This window comes from Hoplias malabaricus, chromosome 2 (assembly GCF_029633855.1).
Source record: "Hoplias malabaricus isolate fHopMal1 chromosome 2, fHopMal1.hap1, whole genome shotgun sequence".
NCBI lineage: Eukaryota > Metazoa > Chordata > Actinopteri > Characiformes > Erythrinidae > Hoplias > Hoplias malabaricus.
In genome coordinates, this window is record NC_089801.1 from 8,832,402 (window position 1) to 8,859,793 (window position 27,392).

Consider the following 27,392-nt stretch of genomic DNA (forward strand, 5'->3'; position numbering starts at 1 on the left):
TTAAAAATTGCATTAAAACAGGTATCAGTTATTTCTGCAACATACAAAAGCAAAAAGTTTTTCATTTTAATGTGCATATGTACAAGTAGGAAACAAATTACAAAAAAGGTGCATTTAAATATTTGACCTTTGTTTAAAAAACAAAAGACAACAATGTCTCATGTTTAAAAGAGAGTTCTGAGAATAGCACAATAGTGTAGTTCTAATTTAACATTTTACGTATGTTGGAAATTTGTCACCAACTTTTAATCATTACTTATATTCAATCAATCAAAAAAAAGCTTTTTTTTGGGTGCAAGCTTGCATTATATTTTTTAACATGCATGAAATATTATAATCTCATACGCATGAGTGGGAATCATACGTTTTGGCATGTAGGAGGGCCACATAATACAAAAATAACTTCTGAAAAGTCTTTACAAATAGCGTGAAAAAGTTGTAGCTGTTGATGCCGTGGCTTCTATGTGTCGACACGGAAAAAGCTTCTATTAGAAGACACTGGCATTTCTCAGGCATGTTGTTTGATATAAACAACAATGACATCGACGACAACAAATGAAATAGCACCCTTTTCTCTATGTAACATTATATAAAGCTAGCAAAAGTTTTGCCATATGTCTGTATCTGGGAGGTGTAATAGGTGTTATAGCATTGTGCTAACTATTTAAATACATCAAATGTTGTACAGTATACAACAGCCAAGCTCTCACACCCAGCCTCTCAGTCACCTACTCAGCATGCACTCAGTGGAGCCATTCGTGCTGCAAAGCTTCTTTTAAAGCTTGCTTTTCAAATCCCTGCCAAATTTCTTAGCTAGAAAGAAAGGCTCTGAATAAATGACTCTTGATGTATCCCAAATCTTTCTGCTCTGATGGGTCACTGAACCAAAAATAAAGGCCACACACACTAAAGGTAAATGTTATTGTGATTACCATGTAAAAAATCCATCCCATGCACTTTCTTTGGTGGCACTGGGTGACCAAATCACATCCCTCCCTCTAAACAGGCGTCCCAGGCCTAAACTGGCTTAGTTCCGTGGCTGAGAGTTGAACTCCTGGCAGATGTTGTGAATGATCTTTGGCACATACTTGTAGAGGTTATCAAACTCGTCCACAAAGAAGGAGTGATCTCTGTCTGGATCAGTGGCTATGTACTCCAGCTCATCCTGGGCAGCCCAGGCAATGCCGATAGAGTAGGCGATGACACCTGGTTAAAAAGATGAAACACTTAGAGTTAGCACATTTTACAGGTATGAGGAACCAGCTAATAAATTCAGGATTTTAGTCCTCGTTAAATATAGCACTGCAAAGCCATTATTTTAATTCATGACACAGAATTACAGGTGTTTTTGTTGTTAGCCCCAGTACTTTACCTAGATCTGAAATATGACAAGTGTTTGGGTATCAAAGCACCACATAGATCTGGTCATAACTTACTCACTCATGTTTAGCAGGTGGAACATTCTTTAGAAGGGGCAACATTTTAGCATTCAAGTAGTCTTTTTAAAGCAATGTAGTAGCTAATGTTCGCACAATAGTTAAATCATGACATCTACGTACATTTTGTTAAATAAACTGCAAACCACATTAAATAAGTGACTGAAAATTATAAATGAATGAAATTCTTCACTTAGAAACAAGTCGCATTGCAGATTTACCCTGCTACAAGTACAATTTTTACGAGCGAGTGTGCACACACAGAGAAAACACTGACATTTAACTCAAAATGGACCCCGTATGGCTTGTTTTTGATAGAAGAATCGTTTGCACAAATTTCTGATTAAAATGAAAAGGAGTCAATTGTCAGAGTTGATTCTAGACAAATCATTCGTCAGTGAGAGACAATAAAATGGTAGTTTTCAATGTGTCGAAAGATACACAGCCTTTTTAATTTAGTTTAATTTCATCTTGATACACAATGTGATCAACTCAGATGAACGGTTTGTTCTTGGATTCCCAAGATTAATTTTATGACTTTACCCCTTACCTGAGCGATGCACCGCTAGAGCAGGGGCCCGGACATCGTCATAAGAGCGCCCATCTGTTATGACGATCATGATCTTGCGTTTGTTGGGTTTGGATTTGCTGAAGAGTTGTTCAGCTGCGTACGTGATGGCAGCGCCGGTGCTTGTGCCACCGCTCCAGTAGTTGATACGCTTTATGGCATTCAGCACATCTGCCTTGGTGTTGTGCTGGCCAAAGGCAAACTCCAGTCGCTGCTCGTAGGTGTACTGCACGGCTCCCACCCGCGTGTCTGTGTCTGAGATCTCAAATTCCCGCGTGACGTTGGCCACAAACTGCAGCACTGTACGGAAGTTACCCGTCCCCACGCTGCTGGAGCCGTCAATGACAAAGGCGATGTCGTTGGCATTCAGGCACGTTTTGCTGCACACCAGCCGGTCAGTGTCACACACACGTTTGACCAGTGGCTGCACAGCCTTGCGCAGAGCGAACCAGCTGGCCACGGGCAGAGAGAAGAAACCATTGGTCCTGCAAACAGCCTGGGAGAGAGAAAATAGGAAGTTTCAAAGAAGCAACACATGCTCCAGAAATTCCAGCTATTTCCACTTCACCACTTGTGAATCAATCATTAAAATTAAGTAATCTGTGCTCCCTAACAGCTTGTGTTTTTAGCATTTTTGTTTTCTTGTTATTGTGGTGGGGAATCTGTCAAGAAAAGCTCTCAGCAGATTTGTACATTCCCATTTGTACATTACCTTTTCAACAAAGTTGGCCTCCACTACATTGGGTTTCTCGTTGTCATCAGGGCCCTCGATGGTAACAAAGAAGATGTTGATACCCGACTCTCTCGCCAGCCTTGATGCTTCCTCCACTTTGTCAGTGGGCCAACCGTCCACCAAGACCACTGCCACATTGGGTGCCCCTCCTCGGTTCCCATTGGCATCACTGAAGTAGTGCTTGTTGATATAAGAGAGGGCCTTCCCTAAACAGCCACAAAGGGGCAGCAAAGACTGAGTAGAAATCTCTCTCTCTCTCGCTCTCAGCCTCAAAACACACAAACCTGTTTCAGACGTGGCACTGTGCTACTGTGCTTTGTTTACAAGTCATTGCCCCTTAAGTTTCCAGTAACAACTGGGAAATGATTAACGATTTAGAGGCTGAAAGCAAACAAAATATTATTCATTATATCTACATATTAAACCCCTTTTTAAAGATGTGTCTACATTCTAGGGCCAAATCCTCAGGGAATTAACAGAATTACCAGTGTGCAACATCAACTCAATAGTTCCCACTTTAGAGATTTAATTTCAGCCTTTCATGTAAGTTAGGAGAAAGTCCATAAAAACCATGTGATAATAACAGTCCTCTTTTATCACTAAGGGTGTCATGAAGGCAGAACAGCTTAACTGAGAACTGACTTTAAATAAAGAAATAGGACACGTCTTGTTCTCCTATTGGTGTAGAGAGTTCATTAATTTCAGTGCTTAATTTTCTTAAAATTGGTTATTTTTTAAGCGGTGCTATTGGCCTTGTCATGTACTTATTGTCAAATACACACTACTGAAGCTATATAATTCGTTCATTCATTCATTCATTCATTCATTCATTATTCAGTTCAGGGTCGCGGTGTGTCCAGAGCCTACCGGGAATCATTGGGCGCAAGGCAGGGAATACACCCTGGAGGGGGCGCCAGTCCTTCGCAGGGCAACACACACACCTACGGACACTTTTGAGTCACCAATCCACCTGCCAACATGTGTTTTTGGACTGTGGGAGGAAACAGGAGCATCTGGAGGAAAACCACGCAGACACGGGGAGAACACACCACACTCCTCACAGACAGTCACCCGGAGCGGGAATCGAACCCACAACCTCCAGGTCCCTGGAGCTGTGTGACTGCGACAATACCTGCTGCACCACCGTGCCGCCTTTAGCTATATAACTGCTCAAAGCAAATCATTAGAATTTTACCATTCAAAAATGAACACATTATGTACAACACGTCCCATTCATTCATTGTCTGTAACCGCTTATCCAGTTTAGGGACACAGTGGGTCCAGAACCAACCCAGAATCATTGGGCGCAAGGCAGGAACACACCCTGGAGGGGGCGCCAGTCCTTCAGAGCAACACACACTTACACATTCACTCACACTCTCACCTACGGACACTTTTGAGTCACCAATCCACCTACCAACGTGTGTTTTTGGACCGTGGGAGGAAACCCACGCGGACACCGGGAGAACACAGCAAACTCCTCACAGACAGTCACCCGGAGCGGGACTTGAACCCCCAACCACAGATCCCTGGAGCTGTGTGACAGCGACACTAGGTGTTGCACCACCATACTGCCCTCAACATGTCACAGTCTGGGATATATTAGACAATAAGTGAGGAGTCAATTGTCAGAGTTGGTGTGTTGGATGTGAGAGAAACAGGCTGGTGTGAAGACCAGAGTAACTTTATAGTAATTCTTTATGGTTAGACCTGGAGTTCACTCACCCACATTTGACATGCCTCCTTTCTGGACAATCTTGTCAATGGCAGGCTTTACTTCTTTGGAGCTAGAGAACTGGTGCAGACTGAACTCAGTGACTGGGTCGTCCCTTGTAAACCAGAAAGGAAAAATGAATGCTGCCTGAACACTGAAGGATTTTTCTAGCTTCTTAATCAATCTCAATTAAAGTTGTATTATCTACAACTATATTTGTATAGTAGACAAACTGGTTACCCATATTGGATGATGCCCATCATAGGTCCAGCCACACCAACATTAATGACCTGGGAAACCTCTGCCAGGAAGTCTTTCTGGATCTTAAAACGTCTCTTCCCAATACTCCAGCTGCCATCCATGAGGAAGGCAATATCGACTTTACAATCTGCAATGAGAGGTGTAAGCTTGTCCTTATAGGGTTTGGGATGTTGCAGTTGCAGTCTTATGGGTGACCTGCCATTTTTATACAGGTTTAGTCAGAATTAGCAGGTTCTAAATAGTTCAATGAATCAGAGTGTTAGGTCTCACTTCTCACTAACATCCTACCTACAAACACTTTTCAACTGATAAGTGCATCCGGAGCATGCTAGACTGTAAATGTTAAAACAGAGAAACAGTCAAGGTCTTAAAGATCTTGAGAAAACAAGAGTGAACCTACTTGGGTCGCCTTGCGATGGGGATTCTGGGGCTCTGGGTACAGGGTCCTGCTCACGGATGTTGAACCCTGTGAAGAAAGAAAGTGTTGGCCCAAGTCATGCCATACATATGGAGTCCAACAAAACCATCTGAACACCACCTCAGTGTGCATCCCTGTAACCTTCTCTCTTTGCAGAATGAGAGAGAGCAAGCTGGAGCAAAGCCATCTCACCTGAGTCGAAAGGGTTTGCTTCTGGCTTCCACACCTCCTGCGGCTCCACTATGACAGTAACATCACACAGGTCACTACATCACTGCACCAAACGTCCAAGCAATAGCAATAGCAGGCAGCATTTAAAAATCTCATTGCAAACACGCATCAAAGAGTACTGTACCGTAACACACAGAGATGTGTGTATGATTTTATGCATGGATAAAGTGCTTAAAAGAGTACTGGATTGGATTAATATACGCACAGAGCACAAAACAAAAATGCATTTTGGCAAGAGCCTTTTGACATTTACCTGCTATTGAAGATCCAAGACGTATGTGGAGTATGAGGATATTTTGTAAAAATACTGCAGCTCTCAATTTCGGAATGTATTATTATTATTATTTACACAGAAAGTTTGTAAAAATGTTCATGTCTTAATGGTTAATATATGCAGACATGTCTGACAGTGTTTGCAATGCAAAAATGGACTTGTCAAGCTTGTCAATTCACCACAAAAGCATGCACACTGTTGCTTGCCAGTCAGGACTGTGGTTATTTGACCCTGATCCGGAGGGTGACCGGCAATACTAGGTAATTTGGTGCTAAACCCCTGTAAGAGAGTGCCAGTGAGATCATGACATACCTCTGCTGGGGCCAGTTTCAGGGAGGAGTTTGCGGCCAGTGTCTCCCTCTGCTGGCCGAGGAGCTGAGAATAGAAATGCAGGCATGCGTTAATTGTCAACCAGGAGTCCAGTGTTTTTTTTTTGTTTTTTTTTGGGATACAAAACACTGATTCCTCATTCAGATGGCTTTCCCTCTGCACAGATGGAGGGTTTTATTTGTAGGGGTGTGTGCATGATAACTGTGCCAACTCTCCAAAACCAGATCCAGGCAGTTTAGATGCCTCAGCAGTGTCGCGGAGGCCATGCTCTCTGCCCTGTAATTTTGAGAAACCTAAAAACTGAGGAACCTTATAAATGCTATTCACCTTCTCCTGGGTCTATCTGTAGTTATGTCTAGGCCTGTTTTGATTTATAGCTTGTTTGTTTAGAGTTATGCATGCTATGCTGAAAACATTCAAGCTAAAATAGGAAACTAATAATAAATGTATTGTTTCAGTCAGGGAAAACTATTCTTAATTTTGACTTTTTTATTATTTTGTAAACTATACCAGATATTTATCTACTTATAATTCATTCATTCATTATCTGTAAGCGCTTATCCAGTTCAGGGTTGCGGTGGTCCAGAGCCTACCTGGAATCATTGGGCGCAAGGTGGGAATACTCCCTGGAGGGGGCGCCAGTCCTTCACAGGGCAACACACATTCACTCACACACTTTTGAGTCGCCAATCCACCTACCAACATGTGTTTTTGGACTGTGGGAGGAAACCGGAGCACCCGGAGGAAACCCACACGGACACAGGGAGAACACACCAACTCCTCACAGACAGTCACCCGGAGCAGGAATCAAACCCACAACCTCCAGGTCCCTGGAGCTGTGTGACTGCGACACTAACCTGCTGCGCCACCGTGCCGCCTATCTACTTATAAGTTGAATTGAATTATTCTGATGTACTCTGACTGAACTGACCAGTGAGGATCTAAGTGCAAACCTTGTGATAAAATATTATAAGGTCTCTTTCTGGCTAATAGGATCCCAGATGTACAGTCACCACTGAAACACACAGCATGGCATCATGCAAAGTGAATGCAAACCAACACTAACATTCATGCACAGTCATCACAAGTGTTCCAACATTAATTTATAACCATACACATCGTCCTGCAGTATTTCAAAAAGCTTTCAATACCTATTTGGTTGAGGAAAGAAATCACTTACGGTACTGTCCAAAGTTATAATACCAGCGCTCATACTCAGAAATATCTGGCCTTGCATCTGGAGCTGTAAAGAAAGAGCCCAGTATTTTAGAAGTGTTAGTGGGAGCCTGGTGCATTGCGAGGACAAATGCACACAACGGCATGAGATTGTCAGAGAGGAAACCAACATTCTTACCTCCTCCTCTTAAAAAGCCTGTTTGACTAAAGCTATAGCAGCGTACATACCATATGTACATGAAAATCTTATGTGCAACACACTGATTTGTCCTGATTAAAACCCCCTGACAGCTGTTGACATGCCGTATCCTTCTGACTTGATGGAATGGAACACTTGAGTGCAAACAAGCAACAGATCCTGTAGTATCTGTACATCAGTATGAGCCAAGCATGATGAAACCGACATATGCTTTGCATACTGTTACAACAACATGCAGATGTATAGGTTTCTTAGTACCCCTTATTTTCTCTTCCCACGTGAAGTTCATCTGAAAGGCAGCATATGGAGGGCTTACCTGCAGAAACACCAGCGTCCACCCCAGTCCATGTGTAGCCCGTGTCTGGCTCAGAGCTACTAATATCTGAATACAGAGAAGGAACGGCATGATGTATAGGTGCAGAGAGTCTCTGTGGTATTGAATTCAAAGCATGCAGTTTTAAGCTTAAACATATTAGTAGTGTTTATAACTGTGTTTATGATTTAGCATCAGGGAATAGCTTTATTTATAGGTTTATGTTTGTTTTATGTATTTTAATATATTTATGAATGCCAGTCATTGCCTGACTGCATAAATCCTGCACTGTGTGAGATACCTGATGTTCTCCTGGGTCCAGAGAACCAATCGGGTCGAGTGTATGAAGGGTGTGGCCATTCCCTCCTAGCCAAGTCTGAGTGAGGAGATTGAAGAGGTCTTGACAAATGCATTAGCTCATAGATAAATTCATGAGATTTTAGTTAATCTATGCAGTTAAATAAGGAACATATAGTAGGATGCTGGTCTTTAAAGGAGAATATCTGAGAGGCCTTCCTTAAAAAAAAAAAAACCTAGACACCCATGGCTCAGTGCAGGGAACATTTCCAATGGCATGACTGGAGGCAACTGATTCTGTATGCAGGTCACAGTCTCCAGCTAATCAGCTGTTTGTAATCTGATAAACCTGAAATTATGACCTGACAAATTCCTCAGCTACAAACCAGCACTTAAGTAGCCAACCTATGCCTAAGCTCTGTTTAGCAACTAAGCCCCAAAACATTGTCGGGCCATTTAAGAACACAGCTAGTGAAACCCAAACTAACCCTGCTATACCCTCTCTAGGATCAGAAAAGTGGACCAGTGGAATGATGGCCCTACAACAAAAACAAGCTGGAAGTCATCCAATGGCGGAACAGCAAATCAGGCTTGTGTTGAATACTCAAGCCCCCCAGATCAGACATCAGTAAGCCAAGCGTGGGAGTATTGTTGTACTGAGGGATTCTACAGCAACACAGTCAAAGCTGCGTACTGGAAGGCTACTGAGCTTCCTTTTGGCGCCATCTGAAAGCCTAGGCCCCCAGCCTAATGCTACAGTTAACAGATCACTGCTCTGAATCGGAGCGCAGTGCATGAGAGAGGATTTAGGGAGATTTGTCAAAATGAGGCTAAAAGATACAGGGTTTGGGAAAACATCACTGAAACTGGAACTATGGACACAAAGTTTATGCTACATTATGTTGCTATATATTTATATATTTTTGTGGACTCCTGCTTGACCAACATCTCTTCTAAAATTGTAATAGTTCAGTTGCAGTTAAATACCATTCAGCCACGAGAGCATTAGTGAGATTGATAGTGGAGGATTTGTTAAAGGTCTTCTGCACATCTCAAAGATTTTGAGCAGTGTTCCATCCCTCCACAGAACACAGTTCCACTTTTCCAGATTCTAAAAATGGGTGACTTACACCCCTCTAGCCAATACGTCACATTATTAATAGTGAGCTATGCTGATGTGCAGCTCATGTGTCCCAATTTATTCCATGTTTTTATTCTATGTGAAGATTCTGCAAGCTGTGAATGCAGAACTGAACACCTGTGTCCACAACAGGGACACATTCATTCATCATTTGTGCGCTTATCCAATTCAGGGTCGCGGTGGGTCCAGAGCCTACCTGGAATCATTGAGCGCAAGGCGGTAATACACCCTGGAGGGGGCGCCAGTCCTTCACAGGGCAACACACACACACACACATTCACTCACACCTACGGACACTTTTGAGTCGCCAATCCACCTACCAACATGTGTTTTTGGACTGTGGGAGGAAACAGGAGCACCCGGAGGAAACCCACGCAGACACGGGGTGAACACACCAACTCCTCACAGACAGTCACCCGGAGCGGGAATCAAACCCACAACCTCCAGGCCCCTGGAGCTGTGTGACTGCGACACTACCTGCTGCGCCACCTATTATTATTATTATTATTATTATTTTAAATTAATTAATTAATTATTTAATATTTTTTTCTGCTCATGCTCAAAGCTATTTTGTGAAAGTAAGAATCTGGAGAACCAGCTGGTTGTGGTTTTTCCTCCCTCCACTGTCCACTTGTTTAAACCACTAAGCTAAAATGGGCTCTGCAGGCTGCTGAGCATCAGTTCTGTATCCAGTTTCCTGTGTAAGTAAGTGCACTGATTCCAGTACTGGCCTCAAGGGTCAAAACTCATACCACATTTTTTTTTCTGATGCAACAGAATTTCAACATCATGTCGTTAACGTCATGTTTACTTTTTTGCTCTTGGTTGAGCAGTGACACTGAGGTGCTTAAACTCAGAGAGCACTGCTGTGTGTAATCCACTTGTTTGTGAGCAACAAGCACAACATGCCACCACCACCACCTCAGCAGTGTCACTGCAGTGCTGAGACAAGCCTCCACCAAAATACCCGATCTCTGGTGGTCCCTTGGGGGTCCTGTGATGGATAAAGTATGCAGAGCTAAACATGGAATACAGTCTGTAATTCCAGTACGTCAAAGGGAATCTATATGATAAATGTAACTGATAAAATGGAGTGTAGAAACAATGTTGTTTTAATGTTTTGGCTGATCTGTGTATAATACCAATTGAAAATGCAAATTCATACGATCAAAAATAATGGACATATTTAACTATGGCTTTAATAGTAATGTATAATACAAGCCCACAATTTATCATGATTTTTGCATTGTTATCAAATCCACATATTCCTATAGCTGTTGTTGCATTTGATAAACGTCTGTATCTCTCAAACATTATATATGAAAGCAAATTGTAAAGGAAAGCAAGAGAAAGAAAAGTGGCAGTCTTGTTTATATAACACTAAATGGCTCCTGACATTATTTTAATTCAAACACTCGTAGTTATTTTAGGTGACATGTTCCTTTTAAGCAGCACTTGCCAAGGACAGGCAGCTGGACAACCAGGAACCTCATCCAGGGGAACCTTCAGTTCAAACGCCACTGTAAAATGTTTCAAAGGGAGATTTTATAACCCGGTGCTTGCAGTCTGTGTTGAAATGTTTCAGCTGTTTGGTTGCAGATACCCATGGAAGCTGCCATGTGTGCTGTTTGATGTACAGTTGTGAGCATGCAAACACGTACACACACACACAGGGCCTGACAATACTTACTAGGATTAGAGTGGACCGTGTGCTGGTTCCTCTCAGGCTGGGCCAGCTGAACTCGATTGAAAGCTGTGGGACAATGCAAAGCAGACGGAGAAAAGTAAAGAGAGATGCAGGGAAGAAAAGGATAAGAGATTCATGACTGAGCAGCAGCTGTTTGATTTGAGGGCTAGGGCGCTGAAGGCCCAGCAGGGTCTCAGTAGCAGACATGTGGACAGATGCTCTGACCAAGGCTCTGAAAATTCCTTTAAGAGGCAGAGTGAAAAAGAGGACACTGGTGAGGCATTCGAGGCCACTGTATTAGTATCACAGGGTAAACACTTGGGATTCAACAAAGGCCTGAATGTTTGTGCCAGTCTTGTTACCTGATTCTCCAAATGACAAGTATCCATAATGGCTAAGAGAGCTTACTAATGAGATCAGATTATAAGGTGTTAAATATAGTGTGAAAATGGAAATAAGAGTCAGACTACCCTCAACTAGTTATCAATAATAAGTGGGATAAAATGCATTCAAAATGGACAAGCAGAAGCATTAAGAAGTGTTGCTATATATCAATATTAAAGAAACACTAGGTTAGATTTGGTATTCTTGCTCTTGGGCTCCCCCTGCAGTTGCAGAATGCAATTAATTTTGACAGCACTGTCCTGAAATCAAAGGGAGTGATGAGGATTGGTTTACTACCCTACACCAAAGTTACAAAAGTGAAGTTTCTGCAGAGCTGAGCCCGGAATAGCAACAAAGGCTCTGTTTTTATTTTTTTCCTCTTACATATCAGTTAAGCATCACAATGATTTTGCAGCTGTAATTGGAAAATGCCTCTAAATCTCTATAGTGCAGGGGACCTCTATGTTAGCAGGTAATAGACACAATGGAAGTAACCATTGCTAACCTGAAGTTGAAGGGGCTGATGGCTGTCTTCTAACTGTGGGGCCTGCATCTGGCCTTCGTACACCTATAGTCAAGGACACAGACAGGTTTTGGGACACCATAACTATGTATGATTAACTCTGACACCAATAAAATACTTGAATATCTTGTGAACGACTGTGACAACTTCAGTCGCAGACAATGTACAGAACCAACAGCAAAGGAATAGAACAATAAAACAATAACAAATACTATTAAAATTGTAGGAAAAATAGATGAGCAAAAATATCCACTTAGTTTATTTTTAGTTAAATTATATTTAATGGCTTCTCTTCTTTTTTGTTAGAAGCAAATACATTAAGTAAACTGCATTCACTGGTGGATCCATTTTGGGGCCATGTTTGTGGGCATCCATTTTGTGTGTTGTCCACATGTGTTTACAAGTCTTGGTGTCTCTGTCCTATTCTCCACTAGTGGTTCCTGGGGGATCCCCAGGCATTCCCAGGCTATGTGGGAGATATAACCCTTCCAGTGGGACCTGCGTCTTCCATAGACTTGGGATACCTCCAGTGGGAAGTGTCCAAACCTCTAGTGGTGCTGTTTTGAGGTCCTCACTTGATTATGGAGATTATGCCCATCAACCCGCCAGATACAACTCATTTTAGCCACAATCTCATTCTTTCTGTCTTTACCCTAAGCTCATGACATAGGCGAACGTGGAAACATCAATGTACTGATAAAGGATAGCTTTGCTTTATGGCTCAGCTCCTTGACACTCTATGAAATGTACTATTTATTATGACTAAGCTACACCCTTTGTTGAAGAGGACTTACAGAGGACAGTCAGAATATACACATTCAGAATCGCCACTGTATTCAGATTAGCCAGTTACCCAGTAAACAGATGTCGATGTACACCTCAAGGCCTATGTTACACAGGCTACTCAAAACAAACCTGGCTAGCTAGCTACAGCTAGCTGTACCAAGCTACACATCAGATGTTCCCAATATAGAGAGCAGTGGCAAAGACACATCAAGCAAAATTGTTTGATTTTTGTGAAGACAGTAGTCAAGGAGCGTGTGTCATTACTTATCTTACCTTTATCCTATATAAGACGCCATATTTAGGGTGATGCACTCTTTAAAATTTAGAACTGTAATGAGAGAATGATAAAGGGGTTTACCTGGATTGACACGGGGTGAAAATCTACTGGCATAGGCTGGTCCACCCCTGAATGCTTTGGAGAAACGTTCAGAGCTTAGGATGAGAGTTCTCTACCAGGAGAATTGTTCTGTGCCAAAGAAAATTACCAAGAAGGACGTACCTTGAGGAAGACCCTTTCCTTGGCCATTCTGTGACTGCCCTATAGCCAATGTTGAGACAGAATGGTTCATGTGGTTTAACATGGGCATTCAGGCAACATTGGATAGAAGCAATAACATCACACTATAATTTATATACATTATAGAGTCAAAGGCTTGTGGACATGTGCCATCATTTCTTATTTATTCTCTAATCTCCTATGAAGGTTTTACTGTAGATGTTGGAGCATTTCTACGAGAATGTAATTGCATTCAGCCATTAGTCTGTTACTCATGATGGATGATTAATCTTTCTGGATCACAAATGCCACTCTGACCTCCATCACTCCATACAATGGAGCTGCACTACTGGGGCTCCTTTTATGCACCTTCTGACCACTCCTGGCATTGGCCGTGGAGATTTTAGGCTCGTGTACAGCTCCAGGGTATCCATAGACCCTTTTAATGAAGATCACACAAACTATGGGTGCAAACCAATGTCTCTGTCAGCAATAGGTGCACTTGAAATTTACTGGAGGAGCAAGAGTGCAAACTTTCAGCCATGTAGTGTTTATACTGTACACATACTCCCCCTTATTAAATCTGTTCTTGGATTTACATGTTTATTTTGGATAGAAATTGTCCATTAAAAGTATGATAGACATTGGTAATATTCTTTAATATTTTCTACTACTTCTAAAGTTGCTAACAGCATAACCATCCCAGTGTTAAAGACTCATCTTCATGCTGTTAATATAAACCACTGCCAAAAGAACACTACAGAACTTCACAGAAAGTCATATATTGTTTGTTAGAAAACTTCTCAGGTCAAATCAAACAGGTACGGCTCATCATAAACAGGATAATAAAGAACACCAGAATGCCCAGAGGGTGAAGGGTAGAGAATAGTGTAGAAACCCACAACATAATTCCTACTGTACTTACGTGCACTGGCTGCTGCAGCCACAGACGCAAAATATGGGTGACTGCTCCCTGAATCAGAGAGAGGGGTATACTTTAGGAATGGAGATTAGAGAGAAAGTGGGAGAGTCGGACCTGGTCACAACATTTAAAAATGCGTGCTGCTGCCATTCCTTAAAAATGATCGTTAGAAAAGTTTCTCTATTGTTTGCATGACAGATAAAAGGGATCCCTGGCAGCAAATGCATTTCTCATACAAACATAAGAAAGCCTTTCAACTGAATGATCATTTACAAAGGTAAATATTTAGAATACTGTACCTTACTTAAAATGGGACAGAGATGGTTATAACTGGCAGAGACCACATGAGAATTTTAATATAAGTGATTGATGTACAATCCATCACAAAAACTATGATCTATTTTACAGAGGGAATTCAAGAGGCTGTATTGTGTGTGCAAGTGTGTGTCTATATATTCATGTGTAAAGGTTTGAATGCCCTTGGTCAAATTATTTTGGGTGAAAAGTACACATCAATACATACATATTTTTCATTCATTCTCTGTAAGCGCTTATCCAGTTCAGGGTCGCGGTGAGTCCAGAGCCTACCTGGAATCATTGGGCGCAAGATGGGAATACACCCTGGAGGGGGTGCCAGTCCTTCACAGGGCAACACAGACACACTCACACCTACAGACACTTTTGAGTCACCAATCCACCTACCAACGTGTGTTTTTGGACTGTGGGAGGAAACCGGAGCACCCGGAGAAAACCCACGCGGACACAGGGAGAACACACCACACTCCTCACAGACAGTCACCCGGAGCGGGAATCGAACCCACAACCTCCAGGCCCCTGGAGCTGTGTGACTGCGACAATACCTGCTACACCACCGTGCCACCCACGTACATTTTTAAATATTTTAAAAATTGCCATAGAAACTTGACATATTCATAAGTTGTTTTTTCCAACATGTTATTGGTATTAAACCGTGCAGAACTGTGCTCTCTGTGAAAGATGTGTACTTTTACTCTTTGAAGAATGGAAGGTGGAGTGACCTCACCGGCATCTCTGACTTTATGGACAGCTGCCCGTGGCTTGGCTGCAGTGGTGGTGGGTGTGGTCACAGGAGTCGTGGGAGATGACGTGGTTGTTGTGGTGGTGGTGGTTGGCTCTGGTGTGGTTGTTGGGACTGGCTCAGGGACAGTTGTTACTGGAAATGCTGTGGAGACTGGCAAGGCTTTGGCTTCCTTCTGACCTTCAGGGAGACAGATGGGCGAGGGGTGGGGGAGGAAAAAACAACTTTTACAGTAAGAGCAGTGTTTAACTGCATTCCGCTGCTGTTCGACTAAGACAGCCTGAGGCAGAGATTCATCAGCCTACTTTTTATCCAGCAGTCTGGGATTTCTCACAAGCTTATTTTGTCAATCTTTCAGTTGTTGGCTTGGATTAGAGGTATAAGACTTGACAACAGGACCTTCTGGCTTATAGCATTCTAAAATAAACAAATAGGGGCCTCATTTTATGAAACACTCCTATGCGCCGATGTGATCGTACAAGGATCTGAAATAAGAACACATTCAGAGTGGTTTCTGAAACAGGAAAATTAGCAGCAGTGAGCTATAGGAATTTATTGAGAGAACAAATTTAGAATGAAATCCTAGAGCATATTAAAAATGAATACTTTGTATAACCCTTGTTTACGATGACCAGAAAGCCCCTGTACCTGTTTTCACTGTGGCGGGTTTAGAAAGTGCAAAGTCCAGTGTAGAGGGGTAGATCACACCTTTCTTTGGCTTGCCCACTGAAATGCAGTCAAGAGATTGAAAACATCCACTTAAACAAGACGTTAAAGTTTCTAAAACTTTTATATCTAAATTTAACAGCTCAGAGACTTGAAATTTCCAACTTAAGAAAGAAAACATCATTACCTTCAACAGTAAAAGACTCTCTCCAGGTGGGGAGGGACAAGGACCTCACGCCATTAGCAAAACTTCCTTTATACTCTGACTGACCTGCCATCTTCTTCACTATCACCTTTCCTCCTGCATTAGTAATGACCCCACTGCAGAAAAACAATCATAAAAACCACAGAAAACCTCACTACACACGCAAGAGCTGTAATAGTTTAGATTGGAGAAAAAAGGGTTTTTTTATGTTGTTTTTTTATTTGAGCTGATTATATACATTCTATTGGCCATGATTGTACGGCACCATCTGCAGATGTATTTGTATATATATCAGTGTAACAAAACCAAAAATATCTGGTTACTTGCTAAAATAGCTTGCTATCAAGATTTTTCTAGGCTAGTTGTGTAGCTTGCGTGGACAGCTAATGCATTTTGTTTTTCATGAAAGTATAAAAACCTACCTGTGGATGGCAGCATTGCAGATGCTGGAAATGGAGGCAAAGATCCCCGACCCATAGACTTTCTGCTTGCTCTCCCGGCAACTACCTGGACATCTTACGATAAACTCAGGGTAGCTGACCTTCCCTGCCCGCACATCACACTCTATATCTGGCACAACTTTGGAAATGGAGACGACAGGCCTGTATAACTCACTGTACAGTATTCACAAACACAAACCACGTTAAGGAGTGACAAAATTACTGCTGTATGCATGTACCTTGCTTCGCCTTCTTGTTCTTTCCATTTGGCTTAGACTCACTAATACAGATCAGGAGGAACACTATGGGGGAGGAGAATGGACCTTGTTATTAATGACAAGCTGCAGGAAAAGGTTTGTGTGCCTTAATGTTGAGAACGACCCCAGTAAACAATTAGCCGTTGATTCAACGTTGAAATAACGTAATGACTGCCGTCTAATCAACGTTCTCTTAAGGTTGAAAATGAAAGTTGAAAAGACGTCCAAACACAGACATTGAAAAGACGACTATTAGACGTATTTTGGACGTCCATTAACGTTATTAATTGGTCCCGAAATAAATGACTTGCATAAAACGCGTTTTGGACGTCCGCTGATGTTATCGATTGGTCACCACTTAACTAACTTATTAAGATGGATTTTGGACGTCCATTGACGTTTAAAATATGTCCTTGACGGACAGACTACTTTTAGACCTATTTTGAACGTCCAGGGACGTTCCTTGTTTACTGGGACATAATTAGCCGTACTTTGAGAATATCTGCTGCTTACTTAATAAACATGCAATGTAAAAAAGCATTGTCTATTCAGAAGAACTTTAAAAGGGTGTTTGTGTAGTAACAAGCAGTTATCTGGCTTTATCCTGTGAGACTAAATACTTTGGATTGAATTATAAATAGTAAAATTTAGTTTCGATTCAAACCTCAAACACACATGAAGTCAACCTCTGGAAAATTTCTCTTTTCACATTGTAAGAGAGGTAGGAGAGCATCTTGCAGATTTCAGATTCTTATCTGAAAATGCTCTGAATATCTTCGACTCACAGTGTACGCTCTCAGGAAAAAAGGCCAGGTAGAGGTACATTATTGGTCACTAAAGGTACAAACTGTGTAAATGTACCTTTAAAGGTACAACAGTGTTTAAAAGTCCAGTTTTGTTGCTTAAAGGTACACTGCATTCTCTTCTCCAGAAGGAGAGATACATGTTTGTAATCATTCAGTATAGAACTGTGTCATATATTAAACCATAATTAAAAGTCCTGGAGAGGAAAATGGGCGTATGACATCAACACAATTTTAAAATCTACATGTATTAAAGAATAAATTGTACCCAATTAAAGGCACAAATATGTACCCTTGAGGGTACCACCACAGTGACAAAGTTTCTGACAGTGTACACACATACAGACACAAAAATAAAAGGCCCTACCAACACAGACGGTGAGAAGAGGTGCTCTGAACATCTTGGATGAAGGAACAGAAGGGATGAGGGATTTTTATTAGCTGTTTTCTCTGCCCAGCTTACGCCTAATAAGACAGAGGGGGAAAAATGAAAGGGTCAACAGCAGCAAGTCTATTTTTAGCTTGTTTCAGCAATGTCATGTCATATTTTCTTAGTAAACTTCAAATATTTCATTAAACTCATAAATTGTCTTCGGTTCACAAGCACTAGGGACAGCATGGAATAATTGCACTGTGGGATAAAGGCCTTCAGATTCATCTCCTCTTATCTTTGTTATGAAAGGTATGCCAAGGAACCTTCTGCACTGGCCAAGTCAGCATCTCCATCTCAGTCTGGTCATTCGATGGTCAAGCGTGATTAGGGTGACTGCGTGGCCTACAACTGATCCCGAGTAGATGTGAATTGCTAGAGACTGACTGTACCCTTGTGATTGTAATGAAGAGACTGCGAGTAGAAGAGCTAGAGAGAGAGGAGGAGAGAGAACATGCTGAGACACATGCTTTGCCCTAGTGAAGCCAGAACTGCCGCATATTAGCAGTGAGTAAGACTACTAGACTCTGGAAAAGGAAACTATATCTCATTTGCCAAACAGCTGTCATTACATCAGCTTCAAATCCTACCATGTGTTCACCTACATTAGGTCCTCCTCCAACCCCTCAAGACCTGTAACCAAAGCCAAGTGGAGTCTGACATCTGGGAGTTTCCTCCCATTACAGCTGGCAGAGGGCAGAGGTCTGTGTTGGAGAATGGGACCAAAACAAAAGGTTGTGGCTGGGGGAACCCAAAAGGAAACCTAATAAGGTTAAGTGGCTTGTTTTGGTGTGTGGGACAGTAGCCAAAAGGGCAACGAAAAGGCAAACGTGAGGCTTCGGAGACCTGTATGTTTTCATGGGGTGGAAAGTTTAATTGAAAATGTAAGTGCTGTTTTTGGTCACATAAATGTAGAAAGCAATTGCAATAAAAACTATAACAACATAATATAAATACATTTAATTATGTAATAAAAAAAATTATAATATATACCAGTCCCATTTTAATGCAGAGGGCTGCTTGCGACTGTTGCTATGACTGTAGTCCTCTCATTCAAATAAAACTTTAAAATGAGCGCTTCCTTTGATAAATTTTAATCAAGTTGTTACCATTCCTGATTGACAATGTATTGTATCCAAAGTATGACTTACAGAAACTCTCCATCTCCATCTTGTTACCTTTGAAACAAGATACAACATCACCCAATCAAAGTCAGAATCACCCTAAAACCACAACAATAACCACTGTCAAACCTCTATGAGCAGTAGAATTCTTGCAGTACCCTTGAGCTAATTTGCATTTGGAAACACAATGAACTCTCTCTAGTTCATCAGACATTGAGCCCTCTCACTGCTGTGCTGTGGTAGCCAGTACCTTGAACACAAGCTTTAAACAAGTAATCTCTTGTAGTCTTTTAAAAATGCACCAATTTCATAATCACACACAAATTGTTAGCTGGATTTTCCCCTTTGTAAACTTGCTCTTTGCAAAATTAGCACAGAACACGAAGCACAAAACTTTCTTGTTCATCTGAGCACTTAAAAACAAGAAAAAAGACAACTAGGCATGCCTAGTTTAGCCGGACAGCCATTAGCCATATAGCCATTGTCACAGAGGTGTTTCTGGCATTTCAAAAACAGGAAAGTCCAAATACATAGCCTTGTCATTGGAAGGTCTGGAGGAGCTTTAGTGTTTCATATCATATCTTTGTTTACATGAGGTTTTTATTATGTGATTGTGTTGTACAGAAAATATGGAGGGCAGGACTAATGAATGCAGAAAAGAAAAAAAGGAGCATAATCATGTGAAATAAGATATATTCAGCAGTCCTCCTCTCTCTGTGAGATATGATACGTGTGTAAATTTTGCTGAGTAACGTAACTAACACAGAGCCAAACACAGCCCCAGAAACACACACAAACACAGTGTGTTCCTGTTTTATTTTCTATTATTTATTTATATGAAACATTGTAAATGACCCCATCCAGCTCCAATGGGTGATAACTGTATTTGAGGCTCTGAGCTCTTTATTGAGTTACTGAACCTCGAAACGCCCACGGACGAAGCCACAGTTTGTGCCTAAGATCCTTATACTGTTGATATCCTTATACCCTGATACTGTTCTTTGTTTTCAGCTGGGAACAAATTTTTTTGTTTCAAAAGCCAGTTAGTCAGTGGAAACATGCTGAACGGTTCCAAATTTGGTTCACGAACTGGAACCGTTCAGTTTCCTCGCACTATGTGAAATTTGACTGAACTAACAACAGATGATGTACTAGTGCCACCTTGTGAAATATGGCTGAACTAACAACAGAAGGTGAAATAACGTAACTACATTCAACATTAGGAGTCAGTCAGTCAGTAAGAGAAAATGCCTCTTCTAGTCTGGCATGGTAGGCCGTCCAGCAATAATAGAAATAGGTCTGAATGATTCTGGGAAAATAACTTTTTTTGACCAGTGTTGAGACTTACTTATCATTTTTTATAACAGGAGCATTTGAGTTGTCGGGAGCTCCTCCGTTGTGCAACTGTCTAAGCATCTGCCCTGAGGAGATACCTCAGTGTTATGGTCTATTAACCAGCAAATTAGCATGTTGAGATGTTCAGTGATATTTTGTTAACAGCAGCTCACAACAAAGCAGTAGCTGGCATCACACCTTAGAGAAAATGTGTTAGCCCTTAGCCTCCCAGTTTGGTGCATCCTGTGGATGGCTGAGATTTATCATGAGTCATATTAGCAATAGCGAAATTTGGGTATTAAAGCCGTTACAAAACATTGATACTCTGTAGTTGCCTTTTAGAACCACTGCTGTGTTTCTCTGTAGATCAGTTACACTCTACATTTTCTTAAAAACCACACACCGAAGGATTCTGTAGGCCACAAAGTCATTATTTTATGGCATCATATTAAATGACCATGTTTCCACACCTTCATTTTTAAGTGTTACTTCATCTGCCTCAAAGTGTCTGGACGTGCCTGTAGGACAGAAAATTTGTTAACTGAGTCTAAAGACATATCTATTGATAAGATAAGGATTTGTGTAAAGGGGAACAGGATGTTGCCCCGACTTGTCACAAAGAGCATGCTTTTATTTTCTTCTTCTTTACAGTAGGTGTGAAAATCTATGATTGCACCTGGGAACCTTTCATTCCTCACTCAATTTAGCTTTTGAAAGTCATACAGGTGAGCCGGTATAAACAATAGAGGTAGACAGAGGCTTAAATAATAAATTCTAGTGCCAGGTGTGCTCTTTGTTCGTGAGCCAGACAGGAAGGTACTATAAAAACAATAATATCTGATAAGATTAGCTAAAGTTCTCCTGCTTAAGACATATATAGTGTCTAGATTTGACTTGAATTTGCACAGTAAAGCTACACAATATGGAAAATCTGCAGACTCTAGCTCACTCAATGCTTCATTTACATTCAAGGGTATAAACAGGTAGTTTGTCCTCAACTGCTGCAGCACCTGCCTCTATTTTTCTAGGCACATTTCTGTGAAATTTTGATTCAGCCACATAAGCCTTAGTGAGGTCACGTACTCTGTAAAACTGTTCCAGATTGATAATGCGGATCTGCTGTGGCGACACCTGATGGGAGCAGCCGAAGGAAGAAGAAGACAATGAAAATAAAGGTCATTTATATAAAATAAAAAAAGTTAAAAAAAAAAGTTTGAGCATTCAACTTTTTAAATATGCCTGCAGTAGTTCTATTTAGATGTATCTATTTATACTATGTGGGCAGCACGGTGGTGCAGCAGGTAGTGTCGCAGTCACACAGCTCCAGGGTCCTGGAGGTTGTGGGTTCAAGTCCCGCTCCAGGTGACTATCAGTGAGGAGTTTGGTGTGTTCTCCCCGTGTCTGCGTGGGTTTCCTCCCAAGGTCCAAAAAACACATTGGTAGGTGGATTGGTGACTCAAAAGTGTTCGCAGGTGTGAGTGTGTGTGTGTGTTGCCTTGTGAAGGACTGGCGCCCCCTCCAGGGTGTGTTCCTGCCTTGCACCCAATGATGTCAGGTAGGCTCTGGACTCACCGCGACCCTGAACTGAATAAGCGGTTACAGAAACCGAGTGAATGAATGAATTCATACTATACTTTAATTCAATCAAAATAAGACTGAACCACAAACCGCAGTTGATGAGTCAAAGGTCATTCAATGTTTTAGGGATATTAAAAATAAAAATGCTAAAAGTGTTCTGGGTGATGCTTCAGAGAGCCACTGGATGATCTTTGAAAGTGTGGTTCATTAAAAAAAAAAGCAGTTCTTCTCTGAGAACAATTTTAAGAGTAGGCAGGAAGAGGATACAGCTAACACAGTGTAGCACTTAGCTTGTTCAAATCAAACATGTCATTAGGCATCTTGTGATCCTTTTATCAATATTACATGATATTTTAAGATCAGAGGAACACCCAATTTTGTATAAATGTATAAACAGATCATTTACAGATGTTTTGCATCTTTTCTGCAGCATCATACTACTCTTCTGGGATGGTTTATTATTAGACGCTAGTGTATTTCATGGTGATCAGCCACAAGAATATTAATGAGGTCAGGTGCTGGGTGGTTGAGTCTGGATCACAATGACTTAGTTAAGAAAGATAACACTGTATGTAATCCTGACAGATATTGCAGACCCATCCAAAAGATATTAGACCCCAGAGAAGAATTACACTGCCTTACAGTTCAATGCTAAGCATTATAGTATTTCAACTGACATTTAGCATTGAAGACTATGACAATTTTAATAAAAAGTTTATTTGGTCTAATATTTCTACAGCCATTTACAAAAAAACTAAATGTGCCCTGCTGTCCACTGTATATAAGGAGAGTCATTCCATGAGAAACGCAGCTAGCTGACTTTAGTTTGAAATTTCATTCACTAATCTCAGAACACTTCAGGGGTCATCTGCCAATGTTCTCAGGTCACTGAGCTGCAATACTTCTGAGGTGAAATGCAGTTGTGATTATGTTAATAATCCGTTGAAGCATTCCCACTCAATACTTTCAAACAATGTGGTTCATTCCTCACCTAATTTAAGACAACAAACACATTGCATTGATGCTTTGAATTGACATGAGCTGAATGTTGTTAGACAAACAGCACTTAAGATGTGAGACGGGGCCCAAGAGTGTCACATTTCCTAGAGTAAAATGGCTAGGGTGAGTACTTTTCTTAGTGTATTTATATGTACAGCTATTTGGACAGACAAAAACTGACACTCATATTCTGAAAAGCTTCAAAATTATAGGTTAGTATGAACCAAAATAATAAAACAAAATTGTCCCTCTTTCCTACTGGTATGGTTTAAACCCTTCTAGCCAATGCATGACCTTGAGAATGGTGACTTTCAGTTCATATAGTGCTGTTCCTGAGCATCTTGTTTCGTTTCATGCCCTCTGTGCACATCTTACAAGCTAAATTTGTCCACAGTGGGTTCATGAAAGAAATGCCAGTCGTCACATGTAGATCATAGTTTCTCACAACAGTTGTGAAGCCAGATAAGCTATAGCACTACAGTCTAAGTCATTTATTTTATGGATTTGTGACATCAAGTTTATATGTGTGCACAAAAATAACATTTAATTAAATAAAGCCTTTGACCAGATTTCTAAAACCAGTGTAACTGTTACGCCTACGCCCTTTTCCACATGGGCCTATGGGCTTAGCCGGGTACTAACCACCAGCACCTGGTTATCATTTCCCACACACTGCGTTCTCATCAGCACCACTATATATACTCTCTCTGCAGTTTGTGAAATCTTGTCAGTCGTGTCTTGTTTCTGCATAAGACTTGTGCAGCATCTGACCAGCTAGTCCCTTCAATTATGGCTCATTGCCCTGTCTATCTTATTCATAGTTTTGATTACAGCCTGCACTATGAAGAATGTTCAGCGAATACTATATAAGCTGTGTTTAAAACTGTCTGTTGATAGCTTTCAACGTGCCCTGCAAACTTCCCCTTGTCACATCTCCTAGGAAGAGTCCCTGATGCCATCCTAACATCCATCCCATTACTATTAGTGAAGGTGCAACCGACATAAATTATAAAGTGAATAACTGTGTCTGATCCACTCGTACCAACACAACACACACTAACACAACACCATTCATGTCCACCACTCATATAATAACTGCTCTGTGATGGACCTGTGGAGGTCTAGACAATCAAAGAACATAGTGAAAGAGGACATCCCTATTATCTATGATTGCCTTAACACTTTGCTGTTATGAAGAGCAACCAACCACACATCATTTCATTTAAAAGTATTAGAAGTTGATCACATTTCATGCTTCTTGCATTCCAAGTAATTCCAAACATGTTATTATTATTATTATTATCGTTACACTTATATAGCGCCTTTCTAGACACCCAAGGACGCTTTACAATTTACACTGCTCAGAACGCTCAATTCACACACACACACACACTGGCGAGAAGCGGCAGCCAAACGCGCACAGCGTACTCTCAACCAGAAACGACCGTCCACCTGGAGGACTGCATCGGGCACTAGGGTTTAACCCAGGACAGAGCGCCAATCCATATCTGGGCTCACACATACAGACATTCATTCACACACCAGGACAGTTATTAGAGAAGCCAATTCACCTACCCTCCATGTTCAATGATGCTGCGGCCTGAGATCTGGGGGTCACCAGTATATTGTTATTCATTTAAACTAGAAACACTAGCAGTATCTTGGTTTGCTTTTCAAATGTTCTTTTTTCTTTTGGCTTTTGACAGCTTTATAGATCTGTATGGTCTGCATGAACCTTGTCAAGTTCTAAGTAAAATTTAACATTGAATGGTGGACACTGACACTTGTGGATTTTTCAGATCTAAAGTCAGCATGGATCTACATGGATTTCTTCTAACTCTCAAATAATATCGCTTTAAGTGTTAGCTGATAGATTTTTTGATAACTAGGTCTTCCATGATTGCTTGAGTCCCATTTTGTAAGTATCTGTGAATTATCTTTATTACCATTTAGAGAGGAAATAATATTAGTTAATGTTGGTCTGACTCACAATGTGTAGCACAGTGTGCCAATACATTAGCAAGTATTCCAAAAGCTAAAAACTACCCAGTGAAATGGAAAAGCTGGACAACCTTGACTGCAAAAATATAAAATCCTTAATTATAAACAGTTCAATCAGGCCCACAAACTAAAACTGAAAATTCTATGTAATTAAAGTCCCAACCAATAATTGCCAAAGCAGCAGTACAGTTGAAATAGGCTGACCTCTTAGATTACTGTGCATGAGATACACACACACATACTACAATTGCTTTCTTGTGGCATTATCATTACTCAAAATCTTTTAAACAATGGTTTTGTCCAGACTCACCAAGCAAAAAAAAATAAAAGTTGAAAAATACGGTGTGCATGTTCAAATATGTGCTTGGAAAGTGTTGTAAATTGTATTCTGTTTCGGTCCACGGCATGTCAGTAGGATATCTGTTCCATTTTGTTGCAGTAAGAGCTTTTACTTTTACATTTGTTAGCATTCGGACACACAGAAGTTAATGAGGTCTACTACTGATCATTAATGACTTGTTCTGAGCCACAAACATCAATCCAGTTCATCATAAAGATTCTGAATGGAGCTTCATCTTTCAAGAAAACACAGTCCCACCTCTAACTGCAGCCCAGTGCTGTGGGGGTGGGGTTGTATTCCGCTATTTGACACTTGCCATTGGGCACTGGCACCTGTATCTCATTTTATTTCATGCTTTTCTATAGAGATTATACAAGGGATGTATGCGCAATGTGTATGCAGCTTAAAATAGCTGAAATCACTTATTATAGGGGGTGTCTACAAGTGTTTGGACTAATAATGTATCTTCACTTAAAAAAAAAAAATCATTGAACTTTTGTAAACAACGGTACGTCTAACACTGAGAGAACTCCGTTCTTGAAAGTGGTCTGTAATGTGTTCTGGAACAAAACCCTTCAATTCTTAAGCTTTCAAAAAAAGGAACAGAGACTATCTGTCAAACAAGATTAGACACCTAGGAGTCTAAAGTTAGGAAAAGCTCCCACGCCTAGTTTCCATGTGGTAAACAGCATCCCAAACTGATAAACAATGGCAAACAACAGAGGACAGCAAGAGCTGCAAATTACAGAAGGAAAAGAAAAGGAAAAAGGACATGTCTCTGCAGGGCCCTCCTTTTTGCATGTGGAGCATTACAGGACACTTCACACACTTGCGCTAGTTTAACTCTTGGCAATGACAGGCAATTCAAGTCCCATCAGGTTCACCTTCAGCCACAGCTGACTGATGGTGTGAGCCATGGGCAAATTCATCACATTCTCAGTGTGCTCTAAAAGCAAAACAGCCAACAGTTTGGACACACTCTTATTTCACTTTGAAAATGAATAAAGTTTGTCAGCATATTTTTTTTTTATGTACAAATGCTGAATTAGACATATTTAAGAAAATAAAATATTTTGGCCTCAGCTAAATTTAGCTGAAGTTACTACTCTATTGTTTACACAGTGGTGTTTCCCAGATCCAAAACTAATCATCCAACACCAGTACCCAAGCTTATCTCTGCTTTCATGGCTCAATTCAATCAAAACCCCAGAGCAATGTTCCGAAATCTAGCCACCTATTAATACCCAATTCTGAAGTAATGTTCCATAAGCAGGAGTGCACAAACTGTATTTTTGTGTATGGTTCATTTCCATAATTTGAAATTCAGCAAATAATAAACCATATTTAAGTTCAATAAATGTTATTTGCAGAAAGCTAGCGATACGAAACATGTCATACGAAAGATCACTTGTCTGACCAATATTTGTTTTAAATTAAAATGTTATTAAATATGTCATTATTACTATTAAAGTCGTTACAATACTATTTACTCTGTAAACGTTAAAGAACACCTATAACAGATGTAAGCGGTCAGAGTCATTGTAAGAGCAGACTGGGGCTTCAAAAAACAGATTTAGCTTTGGGCAATTGCTTCAAGTCCATACTAGCAGCCCAATAACAGGCGTTTATTTCTTCCTACACCCGTATTCCGTCACAAGCCCCGCCTTCCTGCTCTACGATTGGCTGACCACTCACAATCCGCGGGTTGAATTTGAAACACCAAGCCAATCCCCGCGAGCAGGGGGGTAGTATGACTGAAAACAGGTGAGAAATAATAACGCTATGAGAGTACAGTGCTCATAAATCCATTCACTGTCTCTGTCAGCTTAAGAGAAGTGTTCCGAAGCCAACAGGTAAAAACAAAAACATGTTTAAAATGCATTTAACTGTCAAATATCTACATTTATTCGCACATTAATTAAAGCAAAAAGCCTGAGAATATAAATAGAGAAGTCTGTATTGTGACGTAACGTAAACAAATGTCCAGTTAGCTTAGAATGAGGGAAGGCTGGAGATGTAACACTATTGAAACAAAGAGGCTAAGTCAAAGAGTTGCAGTGAAAAATAAATACAATTTAAAAAGTAAGGTAAACCTACCTTTTGAAGGCAGTGGGAATCCTCTGGAAAGACTCAGGCGTGTCAGGGAGGAAAATAGATCTCTCACAGGTAAAAGGCTCCTAGAGGCATGACTGGAGAGTGAGCACTGCTGAGTTCATGTTCAGCACCGAGACTGAGTGAATGGTATGTTGGAGGTGGAGGAGGAGGAGA

General features: G+C 40.9%; 1 protein-coding gene across 2 annotated transcripts; it reads right to left on the minus strand.

The window, feature by feature from the left end:
- On the minus strand, positions 1-27,359 carry vit (vitrin). 2 transcript variants are annotated; one of them, XM_066662226.1, is made up of 23 exons: positions 27,222-27,359; positions 17,685-17,782; positions 16,497-16,559; positions 16,240-16,396; positions 15,800-15,933; positions 15,595-15,672; positions 14,932-15,126; positions 13,893-13,940; positions 12,971-13,009; positions 12,830-12,883; positions 11,668-11,730; positions 10,782-10,844; positions 7,955-8,029; positions 7,657-7,722; positions 7,146-7,208; positions 5,948-6,010; positions 5,323-5,370; positions 5,113-5,178; positions 4,692-4,839; positions 4,463-4,566; positions 2,717-2,943; positions 1,987-2,500; positions 1-1,206 (listed from the first exon to the last, which is right to left on the minus strand). In XM_066662226.1, exons 2-23 carry the CDS (start codon positions 17,716-17,718, stop codon positions 1,028-1,030), a joined length of 2,481 nt encoding a protein of 826 aa, XP_066518323.1. In that variant the 5' UTR covers positions 17,719-17,782; positions 27,222-27,359; the 3' UTR covers positions 1-1,027. The 2 variants fall into 2 exon arrangements, with proteins under 2 accessions (XP_066518323.1, XP_066518324.1); XM_066662227.1 differs by lacking the exon at positions 5,323-5,370.
- Between the last annotated feature and the right edge of the window lie 33 nt (positions 27,360-27,392).

Excerpts from the sequence above, each read along its gene's own strand:
- vit (XM_066662226.1), bottom strand. The coding sequence starts at position 17,718 with ATGTTCAGAGCACCTCTTCTCACCGTCTGTGTTG. Across the intron at positions 11,731-12,829 it reads TTCACCCCGTGTCAATCCAG|GTGTACGAAGGCCAGATGCA; the intron begins GTAAACCCCTTT and ends CCTTGACTATAG. Across the intron at positions 5,371-5,947 it reads TGAAACTGGCCCCAGCAGAG|TGGAGCCGCAGGAGGTGTGG; the intron begins GTATGTCATGAT and ends TTACTGTCATAG.